This window comes from Stenella coeruleoalba (genome assembly GCF_951394435.1).
Source record: "Stenella coeruleoalba genome assembly, chromosome: 8".
Taxonomy (NCBI): domain Eukaryota; kingdom Metazoa; phylum Chordata; class Mammalia; order Artiodactyla; family Delphinidae; genus Stenella; species Stenella coeruleoalba.
In genome coordinates this window covers 54,217,627-54,245,336 of record NC_137154.1, presented here as the reverse complement: position 1 = coordinate 54,245,336, position 27,710 = coordinate 54,217,627, and the positions used below count along the sequence as shown (strand labels likewise).

At 37.1% G+C, this 27,710-nt stretch overlaps 1 protein-coding gene across 2 annotated transcripts in view; it reads right to left on the bottom strand.

Annotated features, from left to right (window-relative positions):
* ACER3 (alkaline ceramidase 3) overlaps positions 1–27,710 on the bottom strand; it is a 184,896-nt gene that overhangs the window by 78,384 nt on the left and 78,802 nt on the right. Inside the window, exon 3 of one of the 2 annotated variants that reach the window (XM_079930331.1) lies at positions 10,849–10,901. The exons of the other annotated variant lie outside the window; for it this stretch is intronic. Coding sequence (XP_079786457.1) covers positions 10,849–10,901 — 53 coding nt within the window. The remainder of the gene's footprint in view (positions 1–10,848; positions 10,902–27,710) is intronic. 2 annotated transcript variants of the gene reach the window in all.

Below are 27,710 nucleotides of genomic sequence, written 5' to 3'. Positions count from 1 at the left end.
CATATTATCTTCATTCCTAGACCACAGATTCCTTGAAAGAAGGATTATATAATCTTTACCTATGCATAACTGTTACCCAGATACCAAAAAAATTTTATTGAACTAATGAAAGTGTTTGTCTAGCCTATGCTTGGGTACCTCCAGGGACAGAGGACTCCAGATCTTCTAAGGCAGGCCTTACTACCTATGGGCTCAGAAAAATTTTCCCCTATGTTGAGCAAGATGTCTCTTAGTCTTTAACCCCACTAGGACCACAAAGAATAAACCTGGTCCTCTTCGACGTGTCAACACTTAAATACTGATTTGTAAAACATTTATGTTGTGTTATGTGCCAGACCCATGGGATAAGTAGAGGATACGCCAAGGTCAAGCAGAGAGAGTCCCTGCTCCTCGGGAACTCACATTCTGATAGAGAAGTCAGACACATAAATATACATAAAATAACACTGATAAGGGCAAGTAATAGTGATACATGGAGCATGATATGGAAGAACATATGAGGGGTACATATGCCACCCTGGGGCCATGGAAGGCCTCCTAGAAGAGCTGCCACTCTGCCTGAGAGTTTAAAGGACAAACTAGAATGGAGAGAAAGCCTGGTGTGTACAGCTGAGTGGGGGTAACTGAACATGTCTTCACTTCTTCAAGCTAAACATTCCCAGTTCCTTCCCCTAGTCAGGTATCATGACTAGATTTTTAATTCTTTCACCATTCTGGGGTCTCTCATTTGAATACATAGCCAGGTCAGGCCTTAGACCTGAATGCAATATTCCTGTCATGATCTGATCAGCGCACAGCAGGGGAGTCTATCCGCCCCTCCCCACCGCCCCGCCTCACTCAGATGCCTAGTCTTGCCCGACAGCTTGTCTCAGCACATTGATCCAGCTGTTTCCTCATGTATGGAAGAGACACACACTAACTTCCAGGGTAAACATTTTAGGACTAGTGGACAGCAAGAATGATCCTTGAGATTTTAAAATTTAAGTCTTAGGGCTTCCCTGGTGGCGCAGTGGTTGAGAGTCCGCCTGCCGATGCAGGGGACGCGGGTTCGTGCCCCGGTCCGGGAAGATCCCACATGCCGCGGAGCGGCTAGGCCCGTGAGCCATGGCCGCTGAGCCTGCACGTCCGGAGCCTGTGCTCCGCAACGGGAGAGGCCACAACAGTGAGAGGCCCGCGTACCACAAAACAAAATAAAAATAAAAATAAATAATAATAAAATTTAAGTCTTAGAAAACATGTGTTAAGGGAATGTCAGAGAATACTGCATGCACAGGATCAGACTAGAAGCTTTGTAAATTTTTCTGGTTATTTGTCACTGTATGAAAACCTCCCCCCCCAAACTCAGCAGCTTAAAATAGCAATATTTACTTTACTCATTAATGTGTGTTTAAAGCAGGGTTGGGAAGGGAAGGTCCATCTCTACTTCACTCACTGTGAGCTGGGATAGCTCAAAGGCTGGGGACTGGAATCATCTACAGATTCACCCATTCAAATTTTTGGCAGTTGGTGCTGGCTGAAGTCTGGGGATTTCAGTGAGGTGTAGCAAGAATACCTACACGTGACTCTTCCAAGCGGCTTCTTTACAATATGGTGCTGGGTTCTGAGGGTAAATGTCCCAGGAAGACTAGGCAGAAGCTGTACTGCTTTTTATGACTCAGTCTTGGATGTCATATAGCTTCAGGTCTACTATAGTCACAATCCTGCCCAGATTCAAGGGCAACAAACAAGAGATTCCACCTCTTGAGGAGAGTCAGTGTCACCTTGTAAGAAAAGCAGGTGGGATGGGATATATGGGTGTGAACATCTTTGGAAAATAAAATAATCTTGCCACATAAATAAAACTCAAAACTGAGTTAAATATCCCCAATAATAGGAGGCAGTCTGCTTTAGGATGAGGGTATTCTGATTGGCTTATTAGTATTACTATTCCTCCAAAGAAACTTTGGAGTCTTTTAAAGTCTCCTTTCTTTACAACAAACATAAACATGTATTTTCCTTATCATAAAAGTACTTCTTATTTATTGTAGAAAACTTGCTAAATATAGAAATGCAGAGAGAAAGAAATATAATTGCCTGTAACCCCACAAACCAGGGGTAACTACAATTTAATATTTCAATAGAACTCTTTAGTCATTCACTCGTGTGATTAATTAAATGTCCTTCCTTCCGCCCTTCCATGTATGCTTTTATCGTGCATATGTCAGCACTATTTTATATGCTAAGATAGAGCAGTATTTAAGAGAGGTGAGATACCTGCTCTCAAGTTTACATTCTAGTAGGGGAAAGTGCAAATAAGATAATTTCGAATAGCAGTAAGTGCTATGAAAAACATAAAGTAAAAGAAGTTCACGGAAGGGATTGCTTTACATAAAATGGTCAGAGGAAGCATGTCTGAATAGATGTCATTTGTACTGAAGAGTCAGAAGGGACCAGACATGCAAAAATTTGTGATAAAAGTATTGCAGGCAGAGGAAATAGCAATTACAAAGGGCAAGAGGTCTTGTCTGAAGAACGACAAGGCCAGTGTGGCTAGAATGTAGTGAACAATGCAAAGGAATTGTAAACACTGAAGCTGCAGAACTGGAGCCTGACTGGATCATGTAGGCCATGGTAAAGAATCTGGATTTCACTTTAATGCAAATGGATGCCTTGGAGAGTGGTTTTTATCTTTTAAAATTTTATCTATTTTTGGCTGCATTGGGTCTTCGTTGCTGCGGGAGGGCTTTCTCTAGTTATGGCGAGCGGGGGCTACTCTCTGTTGTGGTGCGTGAGCTTCTCCTTGCGGTGGCTTCTCTTGTTGTGGAGCACGGGCTCTAGGCGTGCGGGCTTCAGTAGCTTCAGCACGCAGGCTCAGCAGTTGTGGTTCGCAGGCTCTAGAGCACAGGGTCTGTGGCACACCGGCTTAGTTGCTCTGCGGCATGTGGGATCTTCCTGGACCAGGGAGGGCTCGAACCTGTGTCCCCTGCATTGGCAGGTGGATTCTTATCCACTGCACCACCAGGGAAGTCCCCCTTGGAGAGTTTTAAGCAGGAGAATGACATGACCTGATTTAAAGTTTCAAAGATCCCCTTGGCTGATTGCAGAGGCAATGACTGACTACTGCAGTAGTCAGGAAATGGGATGGTGATGCCTTACACTAAGGTAGGAGTAGTAAAAACAGGTAGAGTAGGCAGATCCAGGTATATTTTAAAAGTAAAACCAGAAGAACAGATTAAATGTGAGGGATGAGGGAAAGAAAGAAATCAGGGATGAGTCTAGGTTTTTGGCTTCAGCAAATGGGTGGGTGATGGCATCACAGGGGAACACCAGGAAGGAACAGGTATGAGAAAAGAAATAAAGAATTATATATTGCCCATATTAAAGGTTGAGATTTCTATGATATGTCAAACATACAATTGGATATACAAATCTAGAGCTAAAAGGTTAGGTCAGAGCTGAAGATAGATGTTTTGAATCATCAGTATATAGATCACATTCAAAGCCATGAGATTATATAAGATCACCTTGGAGAGAATACAGAGAAGGTGGCCCAGGACAAAAGAGTAGCCAGTGAGGTAAGGAAGAAAGCTAGGGGAATTTCCTTTTCCATAAACAAGGAAAACTGGGAAGCCAAGACAAATGTTTCATGAAGAAAAAAGCAAACAGCATGTGGAATGCTACTGAGAGGTCAAATAAGAAGAATATAAAAATGTGTCTATTGGATCTGGCAAGATGAAGGTCACTGTTGACCTTGACAACAGCAGTTTCTGTGAAGTGAAGGGAAGAGATGCCTAACTGGGATGGGAGGGAAAGAGAGGGAGGTGAGTGGAGAGAGAGAGGAGATAATCAAATGGTTCTGATGTGATAAGGAACTGAACAATGACTCAAGAGCTAGGGCTGGACACAAGGTCAATGGCGGAATAATTTTTAAAAGATAGGAACTGTTTGAGCATGTTTGATGCAGATGGCAGTGACTGAATGTTGTGACTTCCTAAAGACTGTGGTAGAGCAAGAGACTGCGGTGGGGTATGTAACTGCAGGATTGAAGTCTTTGAGTAGGAGGGAGGGGGTAAGTTTAGAGCCCCAGGAAGGGGACACTGGCTTTGACAGGATTTGATACATTTCTTCCATAATAATAGGAGGAAGAAGGAGGTGATAGAAAGATGAGGGAGTTCTTGGCTGATTCTGTCTATATTCTCATGAAATACTGAAGAAGATATCAGCAAGGAGAATGGGGTATGAGGCAAAAGAGATGTAAAAAGAAATCTAAAGAAAGGAACAGGTGTGAAATAATGGTTCTGGGAAGTGAAATTATCCGGGAAACGTAATGGCACTGCCTTGTAGCATTGAGTGCTTATTTGCGATTTCTGTTCAATAATTTAAAAGTGAGATCATTTAACAAAGGGATGTAATTTCTATGAGCAATACTTCGCTACTCAGTTCAGGCACAGAATAGGCAGATAATTGAGCTGGATGTGGGCTGAATAATACTCAAAAAGCAAGGGGCAAGGGCTTTAAGGATATCTGTATGGGTGGCTAAGAGTTATAATTAATTTGGGGCCATAGGTTGCAAACTTTGTAAAAAGGGGAAAGAAGTGAGGCAAAATGTACTTCCTTCCAGTCTTTTCACTATTATTTATAAAATTGATATCATATTACATAAAGTTTTATGTCTCTATAACATTTTCCCATGTAAATAGTCTTCAAAATATTATTTTAATTTAGATATATCATAGTATATTTAACAATCTCCTTATGTTTTTTTTTTTTTTTTTTGGCCATGCTGCACAGCCTGTGGGATCTTAGTTCCCTGACCAGGGACTGAAGCTGGGCCTCAGCACCAATGGACCGCCAGGGAATTCCCAAACAATCTTCCTATTGTTAAAACATTTAGATCATTTAAAAGTCTTTATCACGTGTAATGCTGTGATAAACATCCTTGTGAAAATCTTTTCTCTGTCTCTGATTACTTTCTTAGGAAGTATTCCTACGAGTGCAATTACTGGGTCAAAGGATATGTATATTGCTTTTCTGTTTAAAAGAAACTATTAAAACAATTCCAACCTACAGAAAAGTTAGAAGTACAATACAAATAATTTTCTTCTCCCTGAACCATATGAGTAAACTGCTGACATGAGGTTCCATTACTCCAAAGTACTTTAGTGTGTGTTTCCTTCAAGGATATTCACTCATTATATGCCTTGACCAAATGGGATTTATCACAGGAATGCAAGGTTGGTTCAACGTATGAAAATAAATCAACATACCAGACCTTACTAATATAATAAAGAAGAAAACCCACATGATCATCCCGAGATGCAGAAAAAACATTTAAAAATTCCAACACATTTTCTTGATAAAAACACTCAACAAACTAGGTAGGAATAGAAGGGAACTTCCTCAGCCTAAAAAGGACATCTACATAAAGCTCCAGCTAACATTATAATTAATGGTGAAAAACTGAAAGCTTTCTTCCTAAGATCAGGAACAAAACAAGGATGTCTGCTCTCTCAACTTCTATTCAACAGTGTCCAGAATATAAATGAATGTATATGCAAAACAGAAACAGACTCACAAATATAGAAAACAAACTTGTGGTTACCAAAGAGGAGAGGAAGAGGGCTGGGACAAATCAGGGTATGGAATTAACAAACTACTATATATAAAATAGATAAGCAGCAAGGATATATTGCATAGCACAGGGAATTATAGCCATTATCTTGTAATAACTTATAATGGAGTATAATCTGCAAAAATACTGAATCATTATGCTGTATACCTGAAACTAAAATAATAATGTAAATCAACTATATTTCAATTAAAAAAAACCACTGTGCTAGAAGTTCTAGTCAGGGCAGTTAGGCAAGAAAAATAAGCATAAGGCATCCAATTGCTAAGGAAGAGGTAAAACTATATCTGTTTGCATATGACATGATCATATGCAAAAAACCCTATGGCCTATGAACCCTAACAAATCTATATACACATACACATAAAACTGTAAGAGGTAAAAAACAAGTTCAGCAAGGATACAAGAGCAATATGCAAAAATCATTGGTATTTCTATACAACAGGCATGAGAAATCAGAAAGTGAAATTAAGAAAACAATTTCATTTACAATAGCATCAAAAAGAATACTTATAAATAACAAAAGAAGTCAAAACTATAAGACATCACTGAAAGGAATTAAAAAGACTTAAATAAGTGGGAAGACATCCTGTGTTCATAGATTGGAGGACTTAATATTAAGATGGCAACACTCTCCAAAGTATGGATTCAATGCAATCCCTTTCAAAATCCCAGTTAACTTTTTGCAGAAATTGATAAGCTGATCCTAAAATTCATAAGGAAATTCAAGGGACCCAGAATAGATTAAACAGTTTTTAAAACAAAGAATAAATTTGGAGGATTCACAGCTCCCAATTTCAAAACTTACTACAAATCTACAGTAATCAAGGTACATATAGGTCAATGAAATAGAACTGAGAGTTGAATTGAGCGTCAAGAAATAAACTCATACATTTATAATTGATTGATTTTCGACAGGGGTGCCAAGACAATTCAAAGAGGAAAGAACAGTTTTTTCAACAAATTGACTTGTGACAACTGGACATCCACATGCAAAAGAATAAAGCTAGACCTGTACCTCACACCACATACAAAAATTAATTAAAAATGGACCAAAGACCTAAATGTAAGAGCTAAAACTATAAAGCTAACTTCTAAGTATGTTAGAAAAAAACACAGGTATAAATCTTCATAACCGTGGATTAGGCAATGGTTCCTTAGATACAACATCAAAAGCAAAAGCAACCAAAGAAAAAATAGATAAAATGAACTTCAGCAAAATTGAAAACTTTTTTTTGCTTCAAAGGATGCTATTAAGAAAGTGAAAAAACAGCCCACAGAATGAAAGAAAATATTAGAAAACCATATATTTGATAAGGGTCTAGTATTCAGAATATATATAGAACTCTTACCATGTAATGACAAAAAGGCAAATAACCCAATTTTAAAATAGGCAAAAGGATATGAATAGACATTTCTCCTAAGAAGGTAAACAAATGGTCAATATACACATGAAAAGATGCTTAAGATCACTTATTATTAGGGAAATGCAGGACAAAACCACAATGAGATACCACATCACACCCACTAGGATGGCTATAATCAAAGGGACGGACAATAACAAGTATTGGCAAGGATATGGAGAATTGCCAGCAGGAATGTAAAATGGTGTAGTCGCTTAGAAAAACAGTCTAGCAGCTCCTCCAAAGGTTAAACATAGAGTTACCCTTTGACTTAGAAATTCCACTCCTAAGTATATACCTAAGATAACTGAAAACGTACATCTACACAAAAACTTGTGTATGAATGTTGATGGCAGCATTATATATAAAGGCCAAAAACTCATAAACAACCCAAATATCCAGTAATAAATAAATGGATAAACAAAATGTGCTGTATCCAAACAATGGAATAGTTCAGCCTAATTGAACCAAAAGGCCACATATCGTATGATCCATTGCTATGAAATGTCCAGAATAAGCAAATCCATGGAGAAAGAGTAGATTAGTGGTTGTCAAGGTGGAGGGATTAATGGGGAGTGACTGCTAATGGGAATGGGATTTCTCTTTGGAGTGATGAAAATATTCTGGAATTAGAGAGTGGTGATGGGTTCCATAATTCTGTGAGTATACTTAAAACAACTTGTATACTTTAAAAGGGTATATTTTATGATATGTGAATTACATCTTTAAAAGAAGATATTCACCTACATATTCACAATACTACCAACAAAATGAGGAAATTAACATTGATTTATTACTATCATGTAATCCTCAGACCCCATTTAAGTTTTTCTAAGGGTCACAATAATATCATAAGTATAAGCATACACACATACACATACACACACATACCACACACGCACAGGATCCAGCCCAGAATTACATAGTGTATTTACTTCTCATATCTTTTTAGTCTCCTTCAATCTTGAACAGTTCCTCAATCTTTTAATTTTATGACCATGGATACTTTTGAAGACTACATGCCAGTTGTTTTGTAGAATGTCACTCAATTTGATTTTGCCTGATATTTCCGTACGACTAGATTCAGATTATGCATCTTTGGCAAGAATACCAGAGAAGTGATGCTATGTTTTTGCCACTGCATCCTCCGGTGGCATACAATTTTGATTTGTCCCATTATGAAGATACTCATTCTGATTGCTTGATTAAGGTGGTGTCTGCTAGTCTCCTCCACTGTAACGTTACCCTTTTACCCTTTATAATTATTTTGTAATAATGTACTTTGAAACAATGTAAATTCAACATCAAACTTTTAATCTATCCACTTATTCATAATCACTTACTGTTTCATTTATTATATCATGTATTATTTTAGTTTGGACTCATGATTTCCCATTTTATTCAGTGGGTTGTGTCTTCAATGGATTTAATAACTTATAATCTGTTACTATCATTGCTTATTTTGATGCTCAAATTGTCTCAAATTTGAGAGAAGCCCTTCAAGTTGCCTTCAGTGTCCTTTTGACATCTTCCCATCATTCTTTTTTGGTTTTTTTTTTTGCGGTACGCGGATCTCTCACAGCTGTGGCCTCTCCCATTGCAGAGCACAGGCTCCGGACGTGCAGGCTCAGCGGCCATGGCTCACGGGCCCAGCCGCTCCGCGGCATGTGGGATCCTCCCGGACCGGGTCACGAACCCGTGTCCCCTGCATCGGCAGGCGGACCCTCAACCACCACGCCACCAGGGAAGCCCTCCCATCATTCTTTTATCATTTCCATTCCTTCTGGCACAAAAAGATGGTTCAGGCTCATATTGTCCTTTTTTTCTGCCCCAACCCTCAGAATCCAGCCAGATTCCTTTTAATGACGAACGATCTGGATGATAGGTATGCTCTTTGGTATTGGGGTTCCCGGCTCCTAAGTCCTCTCATGGACAGAGTCAGAGAATAGCATGGATGTGTGTGTGTGTGTGTGTGTGTGTGGTGTGTGTATATCATTTGTAAACTGAGAATGATTTTGGTCAAATCTACTAGACTCTTTCAGCTCTAGTACTAGAATTTATAAAACATGAGTAATAACTATCTAAGACAGTATATATGGAAGCATTCAATGATTGCTAGAGCTGGACAAATTCTAGTTATTTTTTAGTAGGATAAAATGCAAAGCCTTATTTTCAGGGTTATTATTTAGCTGTTGCTCACTGGTATCACCATTCTGATTGCTGGTATTCTTGCCATACAGTTAAAAATTTTTGAATATCATTCCTGTCATTTCTTCAAACACATTCTAGCTTTATCACTGTTCTAGCTTTATCACTGTTGTCAGATACACCACCATTGTAATGACTCCCTGCTTCTGTTTATGTCATAATGCAAGTGCAGTATGTCATTTCACCTTTCACTACCTAAAAAGTTTCAACTAAATTCTTTCAGATTCTGTTTAAATGTCTTTAACGATTATAGATTCTTCTAAGCTCCACTGTGTTGCCATAGCATATTTGTACTTCTTTAAAAATAATTTCCAGGGCTTCCCTGGTGGTGCAGTGGTTGAGAGTCCGCCTGCCAAAGCAGGGAACACGGGTTCGTGCCCTGGTCCGGGAAGATCAATCCCACATGCCGCGGAGCGGCTGGGCCCGTGAGCCATGGCCGCTGAACCTGCGCATCCGGAGCCTGTGCTCCGCAACGGGAGAGACCACAACAGTGAGAGGCCCGCGTACCGCAAAAAATAAATAAATAAATAAATAATTTCCATATTATATCACTGTTTATAAGTCTTCTTTCCCAGCCAGAGAGTGTAAGAAATGTGTTCTATGCTCGATTAAGTCAGACCGGTGTCTTATTCATTTGTGTATTCTCCATGTCAAGCATGGCATGCACAAGAAACATGACACCTTATTATAAATGTGTTGAATAGTAAAATCAATTCTAAGAATTAATTCTTACATTTTAATGTAGCTGTAATTAATAATTCCTAGACTACTGTATAAACAGATCCTTCCAGAAGAGCGCTATCCAACACAGTAGGCACTAGCCTTATGTGGCTATTGAGCACTTGAAATAAACCTAATCCTAACTGAGATACGCTGCAAGTGTGAAACATACACCCAGTTTCAGGCTGTGAAACATTTCATTAATAAATTTTTATACTGATTACATGTTGAAGTAACACTCTGGATATACTGTGTTAAATAAAATATGTTATTAAAATTAATTTCACCTATTTCTTCTTAATGTGGCTTTTTAAGATGTGGCTACTGGAGATTTTTAATTATATACGTCGTTCACATTATATTTCTACTGGACAGTGCTATTCTAGGAGTTTCTGGGCTAGTGATGGGGAACAAAGAGGTTAAAAGATTGAGGACTAGCTCTATGGCCCCCTTAGAGCAAAGACAGTAAATAAAAATCCTTGCATAGCTCTAAAACCTTGCTATTAAAGGGACCAGACCATTCAAGTGGATGCCACAAGAGAGACATAAGGGGATGTAGGCAGCCAAGAATAAGAATACATTACTTTGGTGAACTGATTTTATCTTCTTAAGATGTCTCCATGAGACTCTACTTTCTAATCCTACTCTAAAGTCATACATGCCTGCACAGAGGTGGTCAAAAACCCATTCTGCTCTCGTTTGTTTTCTCTATGGACACTTATTTGCTTGCCCCTTCACTTACTCAACCTGGATCCTTTGGCCTGAAGTAAAAAACTCCAGGGATTACAAATTCCATCTTTTTTTCTTCTTGCCTCAATATCATCCTCTAGTAATGTGCTCTTTCCTCAAATTTGAAGTGTCTCTGGATTAAGAGAAATAAGCATTTAAGTCAATTTTGTCATTACTGACCTGCATTTCATATTTCAGAGTCATGTGGAAGCACCAGGATCCCATTCCTACCACTGAAATTAAAACAAACAAATAAAAAAAAAACAATTAGCATGAAATTCTTTGGGGGTGGCCAGAGTGACTTGAGAAGACAGTAAGACATTTCAAAGCACTGAGTTTTAGAACAAATTTATGAAATCTTGTGGCAGGATATAGCAGATCCTGCTTAAGCTCTATCTATAACTGATGAAATTTTGGTACAGAAATAAACAAGTTCTCGTACATTTCCTCCACTAAGTGATTTATTAGATTAATAAATATTCTCCATTTTTTTGCATAAAATGTATTACAGATGCTCAGGGTAAGCTTTAATGATCACAGCTTGTTAGCTACTCTTCAGTACTTCCTTTGGATTAGCTAGTTCTAATCCAAATAGCTGAGGTGGATGCTTAATAAGAGCCAGTCACTTCTCTTTGTTCCTAGACTTGTTAATGCCACTGTGTTTAGTTATCAGAAGTATGACTGCAAAAAGAGAGCTACTGTTTCTACAAAAACTGTTTAAAATGTTTAAAACAGACTCAATAGAATTGAGTTGCTAATAAAAATTGCTGTTGAATTAGCTGTGGTCAAGATATCTATTATAGATTGGGAAAAACAGTAAATATCTAAAGATTCTGTATTCATGTCTCAAAGTTCTTTCCAAGTGCCTCCATTTTAAACAAACTGTTTTCATTTTAGGGTTTAAAATTTTTTGTTTGTTTTTCAATGCAAGAAAGACTAAGTAGAACTATAATTAGGGTCCCATATTCAAAGGCCACGCCCTACATCAAATCATTGTCAAAGATTATACAACTATTTGTTAATTAAAATAAAACTTGAAGGTGGGTATACATTTTTTTCAATATAATTACAGCTTTGACTCTTTAAAAGTTTACGGACTAAATATCACTCCCTATCACATCTGATAACACAGTTTCTACTATGATTAAGTTTAGTTCAACAAGCCTTTACTGAATACCTCCCATTTGCCAAATTCTACTACAGATGCTGATGTACAAAGATAAGATCCGGTCATTGGCCTTAATGAAGTTTATAAGCTAATGGAGGAGACAGGCAGATAAATAGAAGATGCCAGTATGTGGAGATATGATAAAAAAAGATATGTATAGAGTACTATAGGAGCACAGAAGAGGGGACTTATGAAAGAAGTCAGAGAAAGCAAAAATGACGTCAGAGGAGTTAGCCTCAAGGATGTAAGAGTCAGCCCAACAAACATGGTAAATGTGGATGTTACCAAATCATTTGTATGAAGCCACTTGAGAAAAATTTCAAACTCTTTGTTACTCTTGCTTTTTAAAAAAATCATTATAGATATTATCACATTATTTACTGCTCAAAATGAGATGAGAGAAGTCAAGAGTTATTGCACTCATCTTACTAAAGAAATGAGGAAGTAGATGGTTGCTGTCTTTTTTCCAAAGGAGAAATTAGAAGGTGCAAAGTAGAATAAATTAATGGAAGGAGGGAAAAAAAACAAACCCTGTGAGTTATTTAAAGTCACATAATATACTATAAAGTAAAAAAATTAAAATGAGGTGGATGACTATTCATCCTGAAAGGTAGACTGGCCACTAAATCATGTCTCACTCAACAACTGTTTTTATCCAAACCTTTCCAAATGTCCTCTTGTTACTGTTTATTATATCGCATTAAAAGTCTGATTTTTAAAAAATCTCTACAGTTTATTTCCTTTCAACACTCCATTTAGAATGCAAAGAAATGTAATAGAAGAACATCACCTTTCTCCATGCAGTATTTTATATTTTGCCACTTTAAAGAAAACTACCAATTTTTGCTAAAATTTATTAGCTTTACTGATGTAATTCACAAACTAGAGTTAAAGTACACAATTCAATTGTTTTTTAATATTTTCACAGAGTTGTGCAACCGTTATCATTATTAGAACATTTTCATGACCCCAAAGACAAACCCCAGGCCTATTAGCAGTCACCCCTATTTCTCTTCAAACCTCCTCCCTCCTCAGCCCTAGACAACCATTAATCTATCTTCTGTCCCTAAAGATTTGTCTGTTCTGGACTTTTCATATACGTGGAATCATACAATATGAAGTCTTTTCTGTCTGGTTTCTTTCATTTAGCATATCTTCAAGGTTCATTCATATTACAGCATGTATCAATAATACCTTCCTTTTATGGATGAATAACATGTCATTGTATGAACATGCTACATTTTATTTATCTATTCACCAGTTGATGGACATTGCTAAGGACTGCACCTTTGTGTTCCCTCCAAATTCACATGTTGAAGCCCTGACCCCCAATGTGACAGTAGTTGGGCATGGTGCCTTTGAGAAATAAACAGGTTTAGATGAGGTCAAGAGAGTAGGGCCCCCATAATGGGATTAGGGTCCTTATATGAAGAAGAGACAGAATTTCACTCTCTCTCCCCACCTACATGAAATAAGGATAGGCCACATGAGGACACAGGGAGAAGGTGGCCCTCTGCAAGCCAAGAAGAGGGCTCTCACCAGGAACGGAATTAGTCAGCACCTTAATCTTGGACTTCCAGAACTGTGAGAAATAGTCTATTGTTCAAGTCTATGGTATTTTGTTATGGCAGTCTGAGCTAACTAAGAGACATTTAGGCTTTTTCTACATTTTGGCTATTATTAATAATGCTGCTGTGAGAATTCATGTATAAGTTTTTGTGCAGACGTATGTTTTCATTTCTCTTGGGTATATACTGAGGATGGAATTTCTGGGTCATATGGAAACTCTATGTTTAGCATTCTGAAGAACCGTGTAAGTGTTTTTCAAAGTGGCTGCACTATTTTATACTCCCATTAGCAATATATGAATTTCTCCACATCCTCCCTATACTAGTTGTTGGTTGTCTTTCTGATTACCATCCTAATGGATTGAAGTGGTATTGTGGTTTTGATTGGCATTGCCCTAGTGATTACCCCATTCCCTTCTTTTTTTCTTATTAAACGTTCCACATTTCAGATTTGTCTCACTGTGTGTGTGTGTGTGTGTGTGTGTTTAATGGATTTTATGTTTTACAGCAGTTTTAGATTCATGGCAAAATTGAGCAGAAGGTACAAAGATTTTCCATATAACCTCCACTCCCACACACACACATAGTCTCCCCCAGTATCAACATGCCCCACCACAGTGGTACACTTCTTATTACAATTGATGAACCCATATTGATACATCATTATGACTCAAAGTCCATATTTCATATTACAGTTCACTCTTGAGTATAGAGAAATCTATAATGACATGTATCCACCATTATAATATCATACAGAATAGTTTCATTGCCCTGAAAATCCTATGTGCCCTGTCATTTCAACTCTCCCTCTCCCCTAACCCCTAGTAAACACTGATCTTTCAAAGTGGCTGTGCCATTCTTCATTCCCACCAGCAATGAATGAGAGTTCCTATTGCTCCACAACCTCATTCCCTCTTCAACAGATATTTACTGGGCTCTTAACAAAGTTCCAAGCATTTCCACTAGGATAAAGGAGTGAACAAGAGAGATATGTTTCCTGTCTTAACTTTTAGCAAGCCACTAAAAATATGAGAGGGGCCATTTCAAAGCTATGCAAAGGGGTTACTACCTTGTCTAGGGAGTCAGAAGAGGGCTATCAGGGGAAGTAACACATAAGCTAGGACTTAAAAATAAACTGAGTTAACCAGGTGAAAAGAATTTTTTTAAATGAGATCATCCTACGTAGAAGGATCACCTAACATAGAGGCAAGGTAGTGCATTCAAAGAAGTAAAGGAGCTTGGCTTAGACCATGAACACTTGCCTCCAGTGGGAAGACCGGCATGATTTGTAGGCAGCAGACTGAGAAGAGCCTGGTATTGGCATGCTACCAAACTTTTTCAAGGTTACGACAGAATACAGATGTGTTCGGATACACATTTATTTTGATCCATTTGACTGACCACACTGGGGAAAGAGTGTACAAGGGCTTTGGAATCAGACCTAAACTAGCATCCCAAATCTGTTACTTATTACTTATCAACTTTGGCAAGTTGCTTAAATCTCTTTGAGACTCAGCTGCCTCAGTTGTAAAATAAAAATAACAATGTTTATCATGAAAGGCTGCTGTGAGGATTATCTAGCATGCACCTGGCATACAACAGGTATCAACAAATTTTATTTTCCAGTCTACGAAAAAAAATTCATGTACATAGAGAATGGAATCACTAGGTTTTGGAAGTAGCCACAACACAAATTTAAAGGCCCAAGAAATACTCCTTTTAAATTACACCAAGATTTACCATGATGCACAAGAAGGGACCTAGAATAAATGAAAAAGGAGAAGGGCATATTACCCCAAAGTATCAAAGGCATTAATAGTGTAATGTGTGATTATTTTAAAACCTATGAACTCAGAGTTCATTTTAGTATTATTGGTGGTGTCAAAACAATGCCAGCTACAATTATAGGAATGCATGACTATTCTTTCCAGCAGAAGCTAGCATTCACATTAGAAACAAAATGCACTCTCATATTAGAGAGGTCATAGAATGTAGTAATTAAAAGTGTGAGCTTTGGAGAGCTGTCCTAAGAAGTTTGGACTTTATCCCTAAGATGATAAGAAGCCAATTTAGGGTTTTGAAAAAGAACTTTCCTAATTGCTCCCCACCTACCCTAAAGGTAAGTGATCACTCACTCCCTTTTCTAGTCTACCACTTGTCTAGTATATAATCTTATTATACTAACACACATACACACACACACACACACACATGTGCCGGAAGATCCTACTTAGCCTTATCAATGTATTTTGGATTACTTTCTCCCCACACCCAATATGGATGCTGCAACATTAGTAGTAGATGAGCTACCACATTACTTTAGCAACTCTTGGGCTATCATACTAACTACACTAGTGTGGTACACAGAATAATGGCTCCCAAAGATGTCTATGTCCTATCTCCAGAAGCTGTGAATATGTTACCTAAAATGGCAAAAATGACTCTGCAAACTTGATTAAATTAAAGGCCTTGAGATGGGGAGATTATCTTGGATTATTACAATGTGCTCAATTTAATCATCTGAGCCCTCAAAAGCAGGAACCTTTGGAAGATGTCACTATGGAAGAATGGTTAGAGAGATGTAAAACTGCTAGGTTTGAAGACAGAGGAAAATGGTCCAAGTCAAGAAGGAAAAAAATGGAATTATGTGGGCAGCCACATAAACTGGAGAGGACATGGAAATTGACTCTCCCCCTAGAGCCTCCAGAAAGGAACACAGACTTACCAACACCTGGACTAATGAGACTTGTATCAGAATTCTAACTTAAAGAACTGCAAGATAATAAACTTATCCTTTTTTGGTATTTTGTTACAGTAGCAGTAGAAACCCAATACAATTACTAACAGATGGCTAGTTTATTAGTTAATAAACTGGTACCTGAAGTGCCTCTTAAAACTCTTGCCTAAGAACTTTGGCTCATCTGAAGATTCTGAAGTAAAGTAAAAACTCAAGCTACAGACTAGGAGGAAATATTCACAATATATATAATATCTAACAAAAGGCTCACATATAGAAAATGTGATACAAAAATCAGATAGAAAAAGACAGCCCAATTTTTAAATGGGCAGATGATTTGTAGAGGCACATCACAAAAGATGATACCCAAAGTGTCAATAACAAGTGCTCAGCATCATTATTCATTGGGAAATACAAATTTAAACCTCAGTGAGACATCACCACATAGCAACCCAGAATGACTAAAATTAAAATGATAGACAAGTATAGGACTTCCCTGGTGGCGCAGTGGTTAAGAATCCGCCTGCCGATGCAGGGGACATGGGTTTGAGCCCCAGTCTGGGAAGATCCCACACGCTGCGGAGCAACTAAGCCTGTGTGCCACAACTACTGAGCCTGCGAGCCACAACTACTGAGCCTGCGTGCCACAACTACTGAAGCCCACGTGCCTAGAACCAGTGCTATGCAGCGAGAACCTACCGCAATGAGAGGCCTGTGCACCACAACGAAGATTAGCCCCCGCTTGCTGCAGCTAGAAAAAGCCTGCGTGCAGCAACGAAGACCCAATGCAGCCAAATAAATAAATACATTTAAAAAAAAAAAGATTGAAAAAAAAAGATAGACACGTATAGATGACAATGTGGAATAACTGGAACTCTCAGATATTACTGGTGGGAGCGTAAATGGTCCAAACATTTTAGAAAATTGTTTGGCAGTTTCTAATAAATTTAAACACAGACTACCCTATGATCCAGCAATTCTACTTCTAGACATACAGCCCTAAAGAAATGAGCACAACTGTCCATCAAAAGACATATACAAGAATATCCACGGAATCTTTATTCATAAAAGTCTCAACTGAAAACCCAAATGCCCATTAACAGAAAAATGGGCAAATGAATTATATTCACACAATGGAATATTATATATCAATAAAAAAGAATGAACTACTGATAGAAACAACATAGATGAATGTCAAAAACATTACATCGAATGAACGAAGCCAGATGCCAGAGTACATACTATATGGTTCCATCTATATAAAGTTCAAGAACATGCAAATTAATATATCGGCATGGAAGTCAGAATATCAGTTATCATTTTGGGGATATGTTGACTGAGAAGGGGCACAAGGGAACTTTCTGGGATGACTGAAAATTTCTGTATCTTGATCTGGGTGGTGATTACACAGGCAAAATCTCATTGAGCTGTATGTATACTTAAGATTTGTACATTTTACTGTTTACGGAATACACCTCAATTTAAAAAAAGAAAGAATTTGGAGGGGGAAACATTCACATGCAATGCTCCAAATATACTTTGCCTGTCAAAATATTCCCACCTTAAGTGATTTGCTTTAGTACTTTTCATACTGGTTCTGAAACAACTCTATCCAAGCCTTCAGGCAGGTTAAGTTAGTAACAAGCAAATGTTCCACAGGTAGAGGAAAAGTAAGAACACAAAATAACAACGATAAGAATGGATGTGACAGAATATAGTAATTGAAGGGAGAACCAAAATAATTCTGTTTAAGAATATCTATAGCCAAGTGAGGGGAATGTTTGGACTGCCTAAGGTATGTTAAAGAGAATGGAGCTAGAGCAATAATAATAACAGACATAATAGTAAGAGAAATGAGATGACATTATGATATTTTATACTTATTTTCTTAGAAAATAACTGCATTCAATTATTGTCTTATTCTGGCTCCAGCCTAAAACGCTGAAACATAAACCACAACTGAGGCCACAGGAAGCAGACGAAGAGCTGTTACAGCTCATGCTTCCTGGCTTAGGCTATTTTCTACCTGGCTTTCTACCTTTCTACTTTTACTTTCTACCAGGCTATTTTCCTGGCCATTTCACTTCCTCACTTCCTGTTCACTGACTACACAGGCTACTTAGCTGACTGGTTCCTGCTTCTCTGGCTGAACCTATCCCTGGGTTTTGGCTTCTAGGTTGGGCATGTTTATTCAAAGTGTAGTAAAACCACAAATAAAACCATATAAAACCACAGATGCATATGCACAAAGATTAGGAACTATTAATAAAAGAAAATACTATTTCTGTTGGGTGATGGGATTATGGGTATTTCGCATTGTCTTCCAAATTTGTCTTCATGTTACTATATTACTTTTTCTACTAACTAGAAAAAAAGACCATTGATGTTTCTGGCAATGTCTGGAAAATTGGGACTAAATTAAGGGGAATAAGTAAGTTAGTAAACAAGTTATGAAATGATTTCTGAAGTTCCTTTCCACAGCATATTGATTTTATCCTGTTTCACTGCTAAGTGTAATTGCTATAATCTAAAAGATTATTAGTCTAGTACGCAGTCCACTCACTTTCCCCTTGACAGATGGTATAATATTCTTAAGATCACTTCAATGTCTTTGATTCAGTATGGCAGTGACTACTGTAAGTATGATCACACTAAACTTAAGGCTACTCCATGCAAAGAGTTTCCAGTGGTCCTTTCCATGGGGAAATGACTTTGTGATATTTCTATTTCAGCGCTGAAGTCTATCTTCAACAGACTTTTTCTGCTCTACTTTATTAATGTTTTGACTATTTTACCACTCATTTTTTCTTGTTGCCAATTACCTACTCATTTAGATAACTGCATAACAAATACATTTGTACAACTACAAATAGATTTTGTTGTTTATATGCAATTCATCTCTCCTCAATGTAGTATAAGCTCTCTGGGGACAGACTTCGTCTTTTTATGCTGGCACATAGTATGTACTCAAAATTATTTGTAAAGGAAAGCGAACCTATTCTTATTTTAAAGGAGTACGATAAACAACAATTTGTGACTTTGGGAGTAAAGAGAAAAATTAAATTTCATGAAAAACAAATCTCATGGAAGGGCTTCTTTTGGTTTGTTCTATTTTAGACAATGCACAGTTGTAAATAACTGTCTTATGGCATAATGATTAGAAGCATATATATTTGGGTTCAAGGTATGGCTCTACCATTTACTCATTGTGTGATCTTGGTCAAGTTACTGCTCTTCTCAAATATTACCTTTATAAAATGAAGTTGAAGGGATCCTCATAGATTGTAGAGAATTTTAAATGACATAATAATATAATTTAATGGACTTCCCACAGAGCCTGGTATATAATAAATGCCCTATGAATGACAATTACTATTATCTCTCTAAACTCCACCAATATCAGCAGCAAATTTTATGACCTCATAAAAAGTAATGACTAAGCCAATACCACATGAAGCTTGGAAAATGTTAAGAGTCCTAACGTCAAATACTAATAGCAACTAGGCAGGTGGAATTTAGCGTCAAATAACTTGTCTTTACTTTTCAATTTATTCTCCTAGTTTTATTATGGGACAAGGAGTATTAAATTCATTTGAATTCTTTATCGTCCTTCTCTATATTTAAGCAGAAATAATTTTGCTGATTTTAAAAATCTTTACTTAAAACAAGTATTAGGTTCTTAATCCCCCCCCCTCCTTTTTTTTTATTTTGGCTGCCCCAGGTCTTAGTAGCGGCATATGGGATCTTCATTGCGGCATGCAGAATCTTTAATTGTGGCATGCAGACTTCTTAGTTGCAGCATGCGGACCTCTTAGTTGCAGCGTGCGGACTCTTAGTTGGGCATGCGAACCCTCAGTCATGGCGTGCGTGCGGGATCTAGTTCCCCGACCAGGGATCGAACCTTGGCCCCCTGCATTGGGAGCATGGAGTCTTACTCACTGGACCACCAGGGAACCTCCCCCCACCTTTTAACAGCAAGTTTTACTAAGAGACCTATTAGAAAAATAATCAGAGAAGACATTTTTGATTCTTCTATTGATGTTATGAGCATCTCTTCCTTTCATAAAATGTGCATATTTGGGATAAAAATAAACCAGGAGGAAGAGAAAAATATTAGACAAAGGGACTGGGTGGTTCCAAAGCAGCTATAACTGGGCAGGTGGACTAAACTGAAATCAGGCTTATTGGAAGAACTGGCAATTGCTCAAGGACATGGGGTGGGAAAAAATATTTTAAAAGTAATGTCTGTAACCCTTAACTTCCCTAATTCTTCCTCACTGTACTTGGTACCTTTTCTTTATAACACTTACCACACTGTTAGTACATACTTAATTATAAAATTATTTGATTAATCTCTGTTTCCCCTGCTAAACTCTAAGCTCCAATGAACAATGGTTTGAGAGCTAGACCTAGCACATAGCTGATTCTCAGTAAAAATTTGTTGAATGAATTAAAAAATGACTAAATGCTTAGTAAATCTAGGCTCTAAGCCAGAACACAACTCTCATAAATTACTAACAATCTGTTCCTAATATACTTCTACACAATGCCAAAATTTCCAATTCCTTCTGCAAAATCTCCCTCAACTCCAAAAAGTTCATATCAACTAAGTAGTTATTATAAATTTTTGGTCATAAAATTAAGATACTGAAAAATCTTATATGGTATTCGGTAAATGTCCTTGATTTGTTAATCGAATCTGTTTCCAGATAAAGTTTGTTCCCTGTGTGTGTGTGTGCATATGTGAATCTCTCTCATACACACACACACATACAAATTTTTTTTTTGGTGGGGAGACTTATCTCAGTGAAAAATTCAAACAAGTACATGAAAAAGAAGTCCTAGCAAAAATGCCTGTTGTTTAAAATAAAGTATCCATTCATTCATCAAACAGCCTCATGTATTTGGTTTGCACCAGGTATTGCTAAATGCCAGAAATCCAAAAGAGTAAGAACTCAGCTGCTTTCAGGAAGCAAAGCTTAGTCTTGTAGAAGGGACAGACTTAAAAACCATTCTTATTCAACCTTTGCTGATTTGCCCCATATTGCCTTTTAGACCTTCTCCTTGTGCCCCAATTCAGGATCCAATGAAGATATTGCATGTAGTTGTCCATCTCTTTTAATCTGGAACAGTTCCTCAGCCTTCCTTTGTTTTCATGACTTTAACATTTATTAAAAACAAAAAAAAAACAGGTTGGTTGTTTTATAAAATAACCCTCACAAACTGGGTTTTTCTGATTGTTTTCTCATCATTTGGTTCAGGTTATGCACTTCTGGGAATAATATTGTATAAATGATGTTGTTTCCTTTTCAGTGCATCACACCAGGAAGAATCAGTTGTTAGTTTATACTGTTATTAATGATGTTAGGATTGATTACTTGAATAAGGTGGTATCTGCCAGATTTCTGTGCTGTTACCATTTTTCCATCTGTAACTAATGAGCAAGTAATTCATCAGGAGATACTTTCAGGCTGTGTAATCATCATGTTCCCAAACACTTTCACCCAATATTTTTAGCATTCACTGATGACTCCTGAATCAATTATTACGATGATGGTTGCAAAATGATGATTTTAAAAAACCCTATCATTCTGTTTACATTTATTAGTTGGCAATTCTACTCTTTAAAAAAAAAGCTTTCTGCTTCTCACACCATTTGTTTGTTAGTATCAGTATGAGCTTGTGCATTCTTTTCTTATACCATGTGTTACATAACCCATTACACAGTCATTTTCCATTTGGAAGCTCAAATTTTCAGTTTGGCCAAACTGTCTTCTGTGTCATTTTGACATTATTCCCTCATTTTTTCAGCCCTTTCTTACTTTCTGGAGTGATAAGATGTTCCAGACTCATCTTGCGCTTTCCCTGCCCTATCCCAGAAATGAGGCATTTCTCCAAGAAGCCTTAGTTCCTTTTAGTGAGGAAAGATTTTTAGAAACCAAGGTGTGGGCACTAGGTATGTTCATTGCTACTTGAGATTCATTGCTTCCAGATCCTTTCAGAGGATAGAACATGTGAAATCTTTTTTTATTTTTAATCATGCTGATACCTCAGATTTCAATGTTCTTTCAGGGTTCTTCCTTGCCTTCCTCCATCCAAATTTGTATCTCCTTCTTCTACATGAGAACCCTAGCCCCCAACAATATCAATATATTTCCTCATTTGCTTAATCCTAAAATGCAAAGATAACGTCAGAATTGCTATATTCATACCATTACTGACAATAAAAAGTAAATAAATAAATACACAGTAAATAAAGTTAGTAAAGTAAGATTCAATATCTCACTGAATTCTCTTTCTGTTTTCAAACTGGGTATATGAGAAAACCATTTCAAAGTTAACTAGATTAATAATTTCCTCTTATGTGGTTATGTTCTCTGTTTGATAAAGAGTACAATACATTTAAAAAATTAAGACTTTTTTTTTTAGAATAGTTTAGGTTCACAGCAAAATTAGGCAGACGGTACATATATTTCCCATATAATGCCTGTCCTCCTCACCCCCCCAACCCTCTGGCTTCCCCCATTATCAACACCACTCCCCCAGAGTGGTACATTTGTTACCACAGATGACTCTACACTGACACATTATTAGCACCCCAAATCCATAGTTTACATTACAGTTCACTCTTCGTTTTATATATTCTATGGGTTTGGAAAATATATCCACCATTATAGTATCATACACAATAGTTTCATGATCCTAAAAATCTTCTGTCCTCTGCCTATCATCTCTCTCCCCCCAACACCTAGCAACCACTGATCTTTTAACTGTCTCCACAGTTCTTTTTCAGAATGTCATATAGTTGGGATCATACAGTATGTAGCATTTTCAGACTGGTTTCTCTCACTTAGTAATATGCATTTAAGGTTCCTCCCTGTCTTTACAGTTTGATAACATACTTCTTTTTGGCACTGAATAATATTCCATTGTCTAGAGGTACCACAGTTTCCCAATCCATCCACCTACTGAAGGACATCTTGGTTGCTTCCAAGTTTGGGCTTTACGAATAAAGCTGCTTTTGTGTAGACATAAGTTTTCAACTCCTTCGGGTGAACACCAAGGAGAGTGATTGCTGGATAGTGTGGTGAGAACACATTTAGTTTTGTAAGAAACTGCCGAACTGTCTTCCGCAGTGGTTGTACCATTTTACATTCCCACCAGCAATGAGTAAGACTTCCTGTTGCTCCACATCCTGGCCAGCATTTGGTGTTGTCAGTGTTCTGAATTTTGGCCATTCTAATAGATGTACAGTAGGATCTTATTGTGGTATTAATTTGCATTTCCCTGATGACATATGACGTGGAACAACTTTTCATATTATTTGCCATCTGTGTATCTTCTTTGATGAGGTGTCTGTTGAGGTCTTTGGTCCATTTTTTCAATCAGGTTGTTTGTTTCCTTATTATTGAGTTTAAATTTGTATTTTATGTCCAAAAATTTCTGTATTTTGGATTAACAGTCCTTTATCCGATGTGTCTTTTGCAATTCGTTTTTCTTTGTATTCAATTTTAGGGTCTCTCTTCCTCATTTCCCCAACTCCCGTTCTGGTTGATCTAATTATGTTCTTTGAATATGTGAAATCATAACAAGGTTGCAAAAATAAAAATACAAAAGGGTTTACTCAGAGAAGTGTCACTCCCTCCTCTAGCCTTTCCACCCACCCCCTGTAGAAACTAATTCCATTATTTTTCTGGTTCATGCTTTCTATGTCTCTTTTTGAAAAACTAAGCAGATGTATGTATATTTTATTTCCCCTCTTTCTCCAAGAAAAAAAATTATATACCGTGTGTGTGTGTGTGTGCGCACGCACGTGTACTTTTACATGCTGCATCTTTTACTTAACAATAAATCCTGGAAATCACTCCATATCAGTTCAGAGAAGTTCCTCACCCTTTCTGTATCTTCATAATACTCACTGTGTAGATTCACCAGTTTATTCAACCAATTTCCAACATATGGGCTTTTAGGTTGTTTACATTATTTTGTAATTAAAAATAATTCTGTGATAAACAATCTTGCGCACATTTAATTTTGAATTACAGGAGATATATCTTCACAGAAAATTTTTTTAAATGCGGTTGCTGAGTCAAAGGGTAAATGCATATACAGTTTTGTTAGATGTTGACAAATTCACCTACAAAAATTTTGCATTCTCACCAGCAATGTGTGAAGAGTACCTATTTCTCCCACAGCCTTGCCAAGAGTGTGTTGTCAAGTGTTTCACTTTTTGTCAATCTGATAAAAGAAAAATAATGTAACAGTGTAGCTGGATATCTTTTCTTATGTATGCTGGCTATTCTGTAGTATCTTTTTTGGAGAATGTTCTGTCTTTATTTCTATTGGATGTTTGGTCCTTTTTATCCTCAATATTTAAAAGTCATTTTTGTATCAGGGATATTAAACCTCTGTCCTTAGTGTATGTCACAAATATTTTCACAATTTGGTCTTCTGCTTTGGACTTTGCATATGGTATTTTTTGCCATGCCAAAGGTTTTATTTAATTAGCCAACATTACATCTGGATTTTGAATTATAGTTATAAATACTTTCCCACACACTAAATATAGAATAATTCACATGTTTTCTTCTAGTACTTGCAAGATTTTAAATCTATTTTTGGCTGCATTGGGTCTTCGTTGCTGCATGCTGTCTTTCTCTAGTTGCGGCGAGTGGGGGCTACTCTTCATTGCGGTGAGCGGGCTTCTCATTGAGGTGGCTTCTTTTGTTGCAGAGCACGGGCTCTAGGTGCGTAGGCTTCAGTAGTTGTGGCATGCGGACTCAGTAGTTGTGGCACACAGGATTAGTTGCTCCGCAGCATGTGGGATCTTCCCAGACTAGTGCTCTAACCCGTATCCCCTGCATTGGCAGGCGATTCTTAACCACTACGCCATTAGGGAAGTCCCACAAGATTTCAGTTTTTACATTTAGGTCTCTAATCAATTTAGAACATATTCACATGTATAATGTAAGGTATACATCTATTTTATGTTTCCAAATATCATTTATTAAAATATTCATCTTTGCCCCAATGCTCAGAGATGCCATCTTCACCATACACTAAACTCTAATATGGATTTGGGTCTATTTATGCTTTTTCTTTTAAATTCCACTGTATTATCTATCAAAATATCTGTACTCTACTATTTTACTGAGGCAGGTTTTGCAGTATGTTTTAATATATAGGAGGATTAGTACATCCTTCTAGCTCTTCTTTTTTAAAGACTGCCTAGATATCTTTGCATGTTTATATTTTAATATGAACTTTAGTATCAACTTGTTTGATTAAAAAATACTTATTGGATTTTTAAAATTATTTATTTTTGGCTGCATTGGGTCTTCATTGTGGTGTGCGGGCTTCTCATTGCAGTGGCTTCTCTTATTGCGGAGCGTGGTCTCTAGGCTTGCGGGCCTCAGTAGTTGTGGCTTGCGGGCTCTAGAGCGCAGGCTCAGTAGTCGTGGCACATAGGCTTAGCTGCTCCGCAGCATGTGGGATCTTCCTGGACCAGGGCTCGAACCCATGTCCCCTGCATTGGCAGGCTGACTCATAACCACTGTACCACCAGGGAAGCCCCCTACTTATTGGTATTTTTATTAGCATTATTTATTAGATATAACTGACATCTTTCAGTTTTCTTAAGTTATTCAAGAACAACTTTTCATTTGTTCGGGTTTACTTTCATGTCTTTCAGAAGTGTTTTAAGTTTTCTTAATATAGGTTTTACACATATCTTGTTAAACTTATCTTTTGATATTTATCCTTTTGGATGTTATTGTAAACGGGATTTTCTTCTCTAATGGGATATTGTTTGTATATATGAAGGCTATTGCTTTTTGTGATCATTTTAAACCTAATACCGAACTGAATAGTTTTATTGTGTGACTAATAATTGTTTGCTTGATAACTGATTTTCTAGGCTAGAGTTTTCAGGAATACCATGACAGCTGTAAAGAGAGATAGTTTCCCTTCTTTTCCAGTCCTTAATCATTTTCTCTGGTATAAATGCGTTGATTAATACCTCCAGTACTTTGTTAAATAGCAGTGGAGACAGACACACTTGCCTTCTTTTGACCTTCATAGGAATGCTTCTAGGGCTTCCACACTGAGTAAAATGCCAGCTTTAGGACTGATGTGTGTATATTAGCACGTTAAGACAGGATTTGTGAATTTCTGTTTTCTTGAGTTTTTCTTTTTAAATCAGAAATGGTTGCTGAATTTTGACAAAGGCTTTCACAGCATCTATGGAGATAATCATGTGGTTCTTCTTCTTAAATTAATTAATATAGTAAATTGCATGAATGGATCTCCTAAATTTGAATTGTCTTCCATTCTGGGCACAAACTGTTTTATTTCCCTAATGTCGAACTAGATTCTGTTTACTGTTTACTACTTTTTAAAAGAAGAAAACAGAGAGATAAATTTACATACCTTGTTTAATAATACAATTCCCCCAAAATCTTTTAAAACCAAAAGATGTTTTGTCCTTTAAGTTTGGTGCAAATTCATTCGATAGCAAAACCTGACCTAACTGGACATGAGGCTATTTATAGTGATTATTTAGCCTAGTTACTGGGAATATTCACACGTTAAGCAGCAATATGGATATGTTCACCTACAGGGTGCTGTCCCAGGTTTTGGTGGGCTTGGTATACTATAGCAACACAGTCTATTAACTTTCTAGAATTCAAAAACAATCTGAGTTTAGAAATACTTCTGGTCCCAAGGATTTGGATAAGGACTTGTTAATGCATATTAGTGATGTAACTGGAAAACATTAAAAGAAAGAAATTGAGCTCAAGGGCTTTCTCTGAACTTCAGAGAATGAACTTTATAAGGATGACTTTCCATGAAGAGATACTGATACAAAGAGACCTGTCTAAAAAATACCCCCCAACTTTCTTCAGTTGGAAGAAGGTTACAGGAAAAAATAATTTAGAAAATATGTTCCTCCATATATTCACAAGAATATTAGAAGAGGGCAGATTACTGTATGTGGAATAGTTTCTCAAATCATCGTTATCTGTATAAAGATCAAAAAATAACTTTAGGTCTTTAACATGCAAAGGAAATCTCTTAATAAGACCCAGATCCTTGTTAAGAGAGAACAGAAAATCCTCAGAGTGACAAATAGGATTCATCTATCTTGAACAATCAGGAGTGGCTGCCTGGATTCTACCTGACAAGGAAAGTAGTTGTATTCTACTAGGGAAGAGTTATAGCACCTATACATGCTAGCACTGACACACACACACACACACACACACACACACACACACACATATATATATATATATATATATATATATATACTTTTTTTTTTTCCTGCTCTACTGTTTTCTTTCTTCCTTCAACACCACCTCTGAGATGTAAGGACTAACTATCCCCCCTTCTTTCACATAGTGTGCACATTCCTCCATTTCCTGGTTTTTATTTTTTAAACAAGTACTGAGATATACCATTAAATTCACTCATTGTAAGTGTACAGTTTTAGGAGTTTTAGTAAATTTAAAGAGTTGTGCTACCATCATCACAATCCAGTTCTGTGATAATTCCATCACCCACCAAGGTT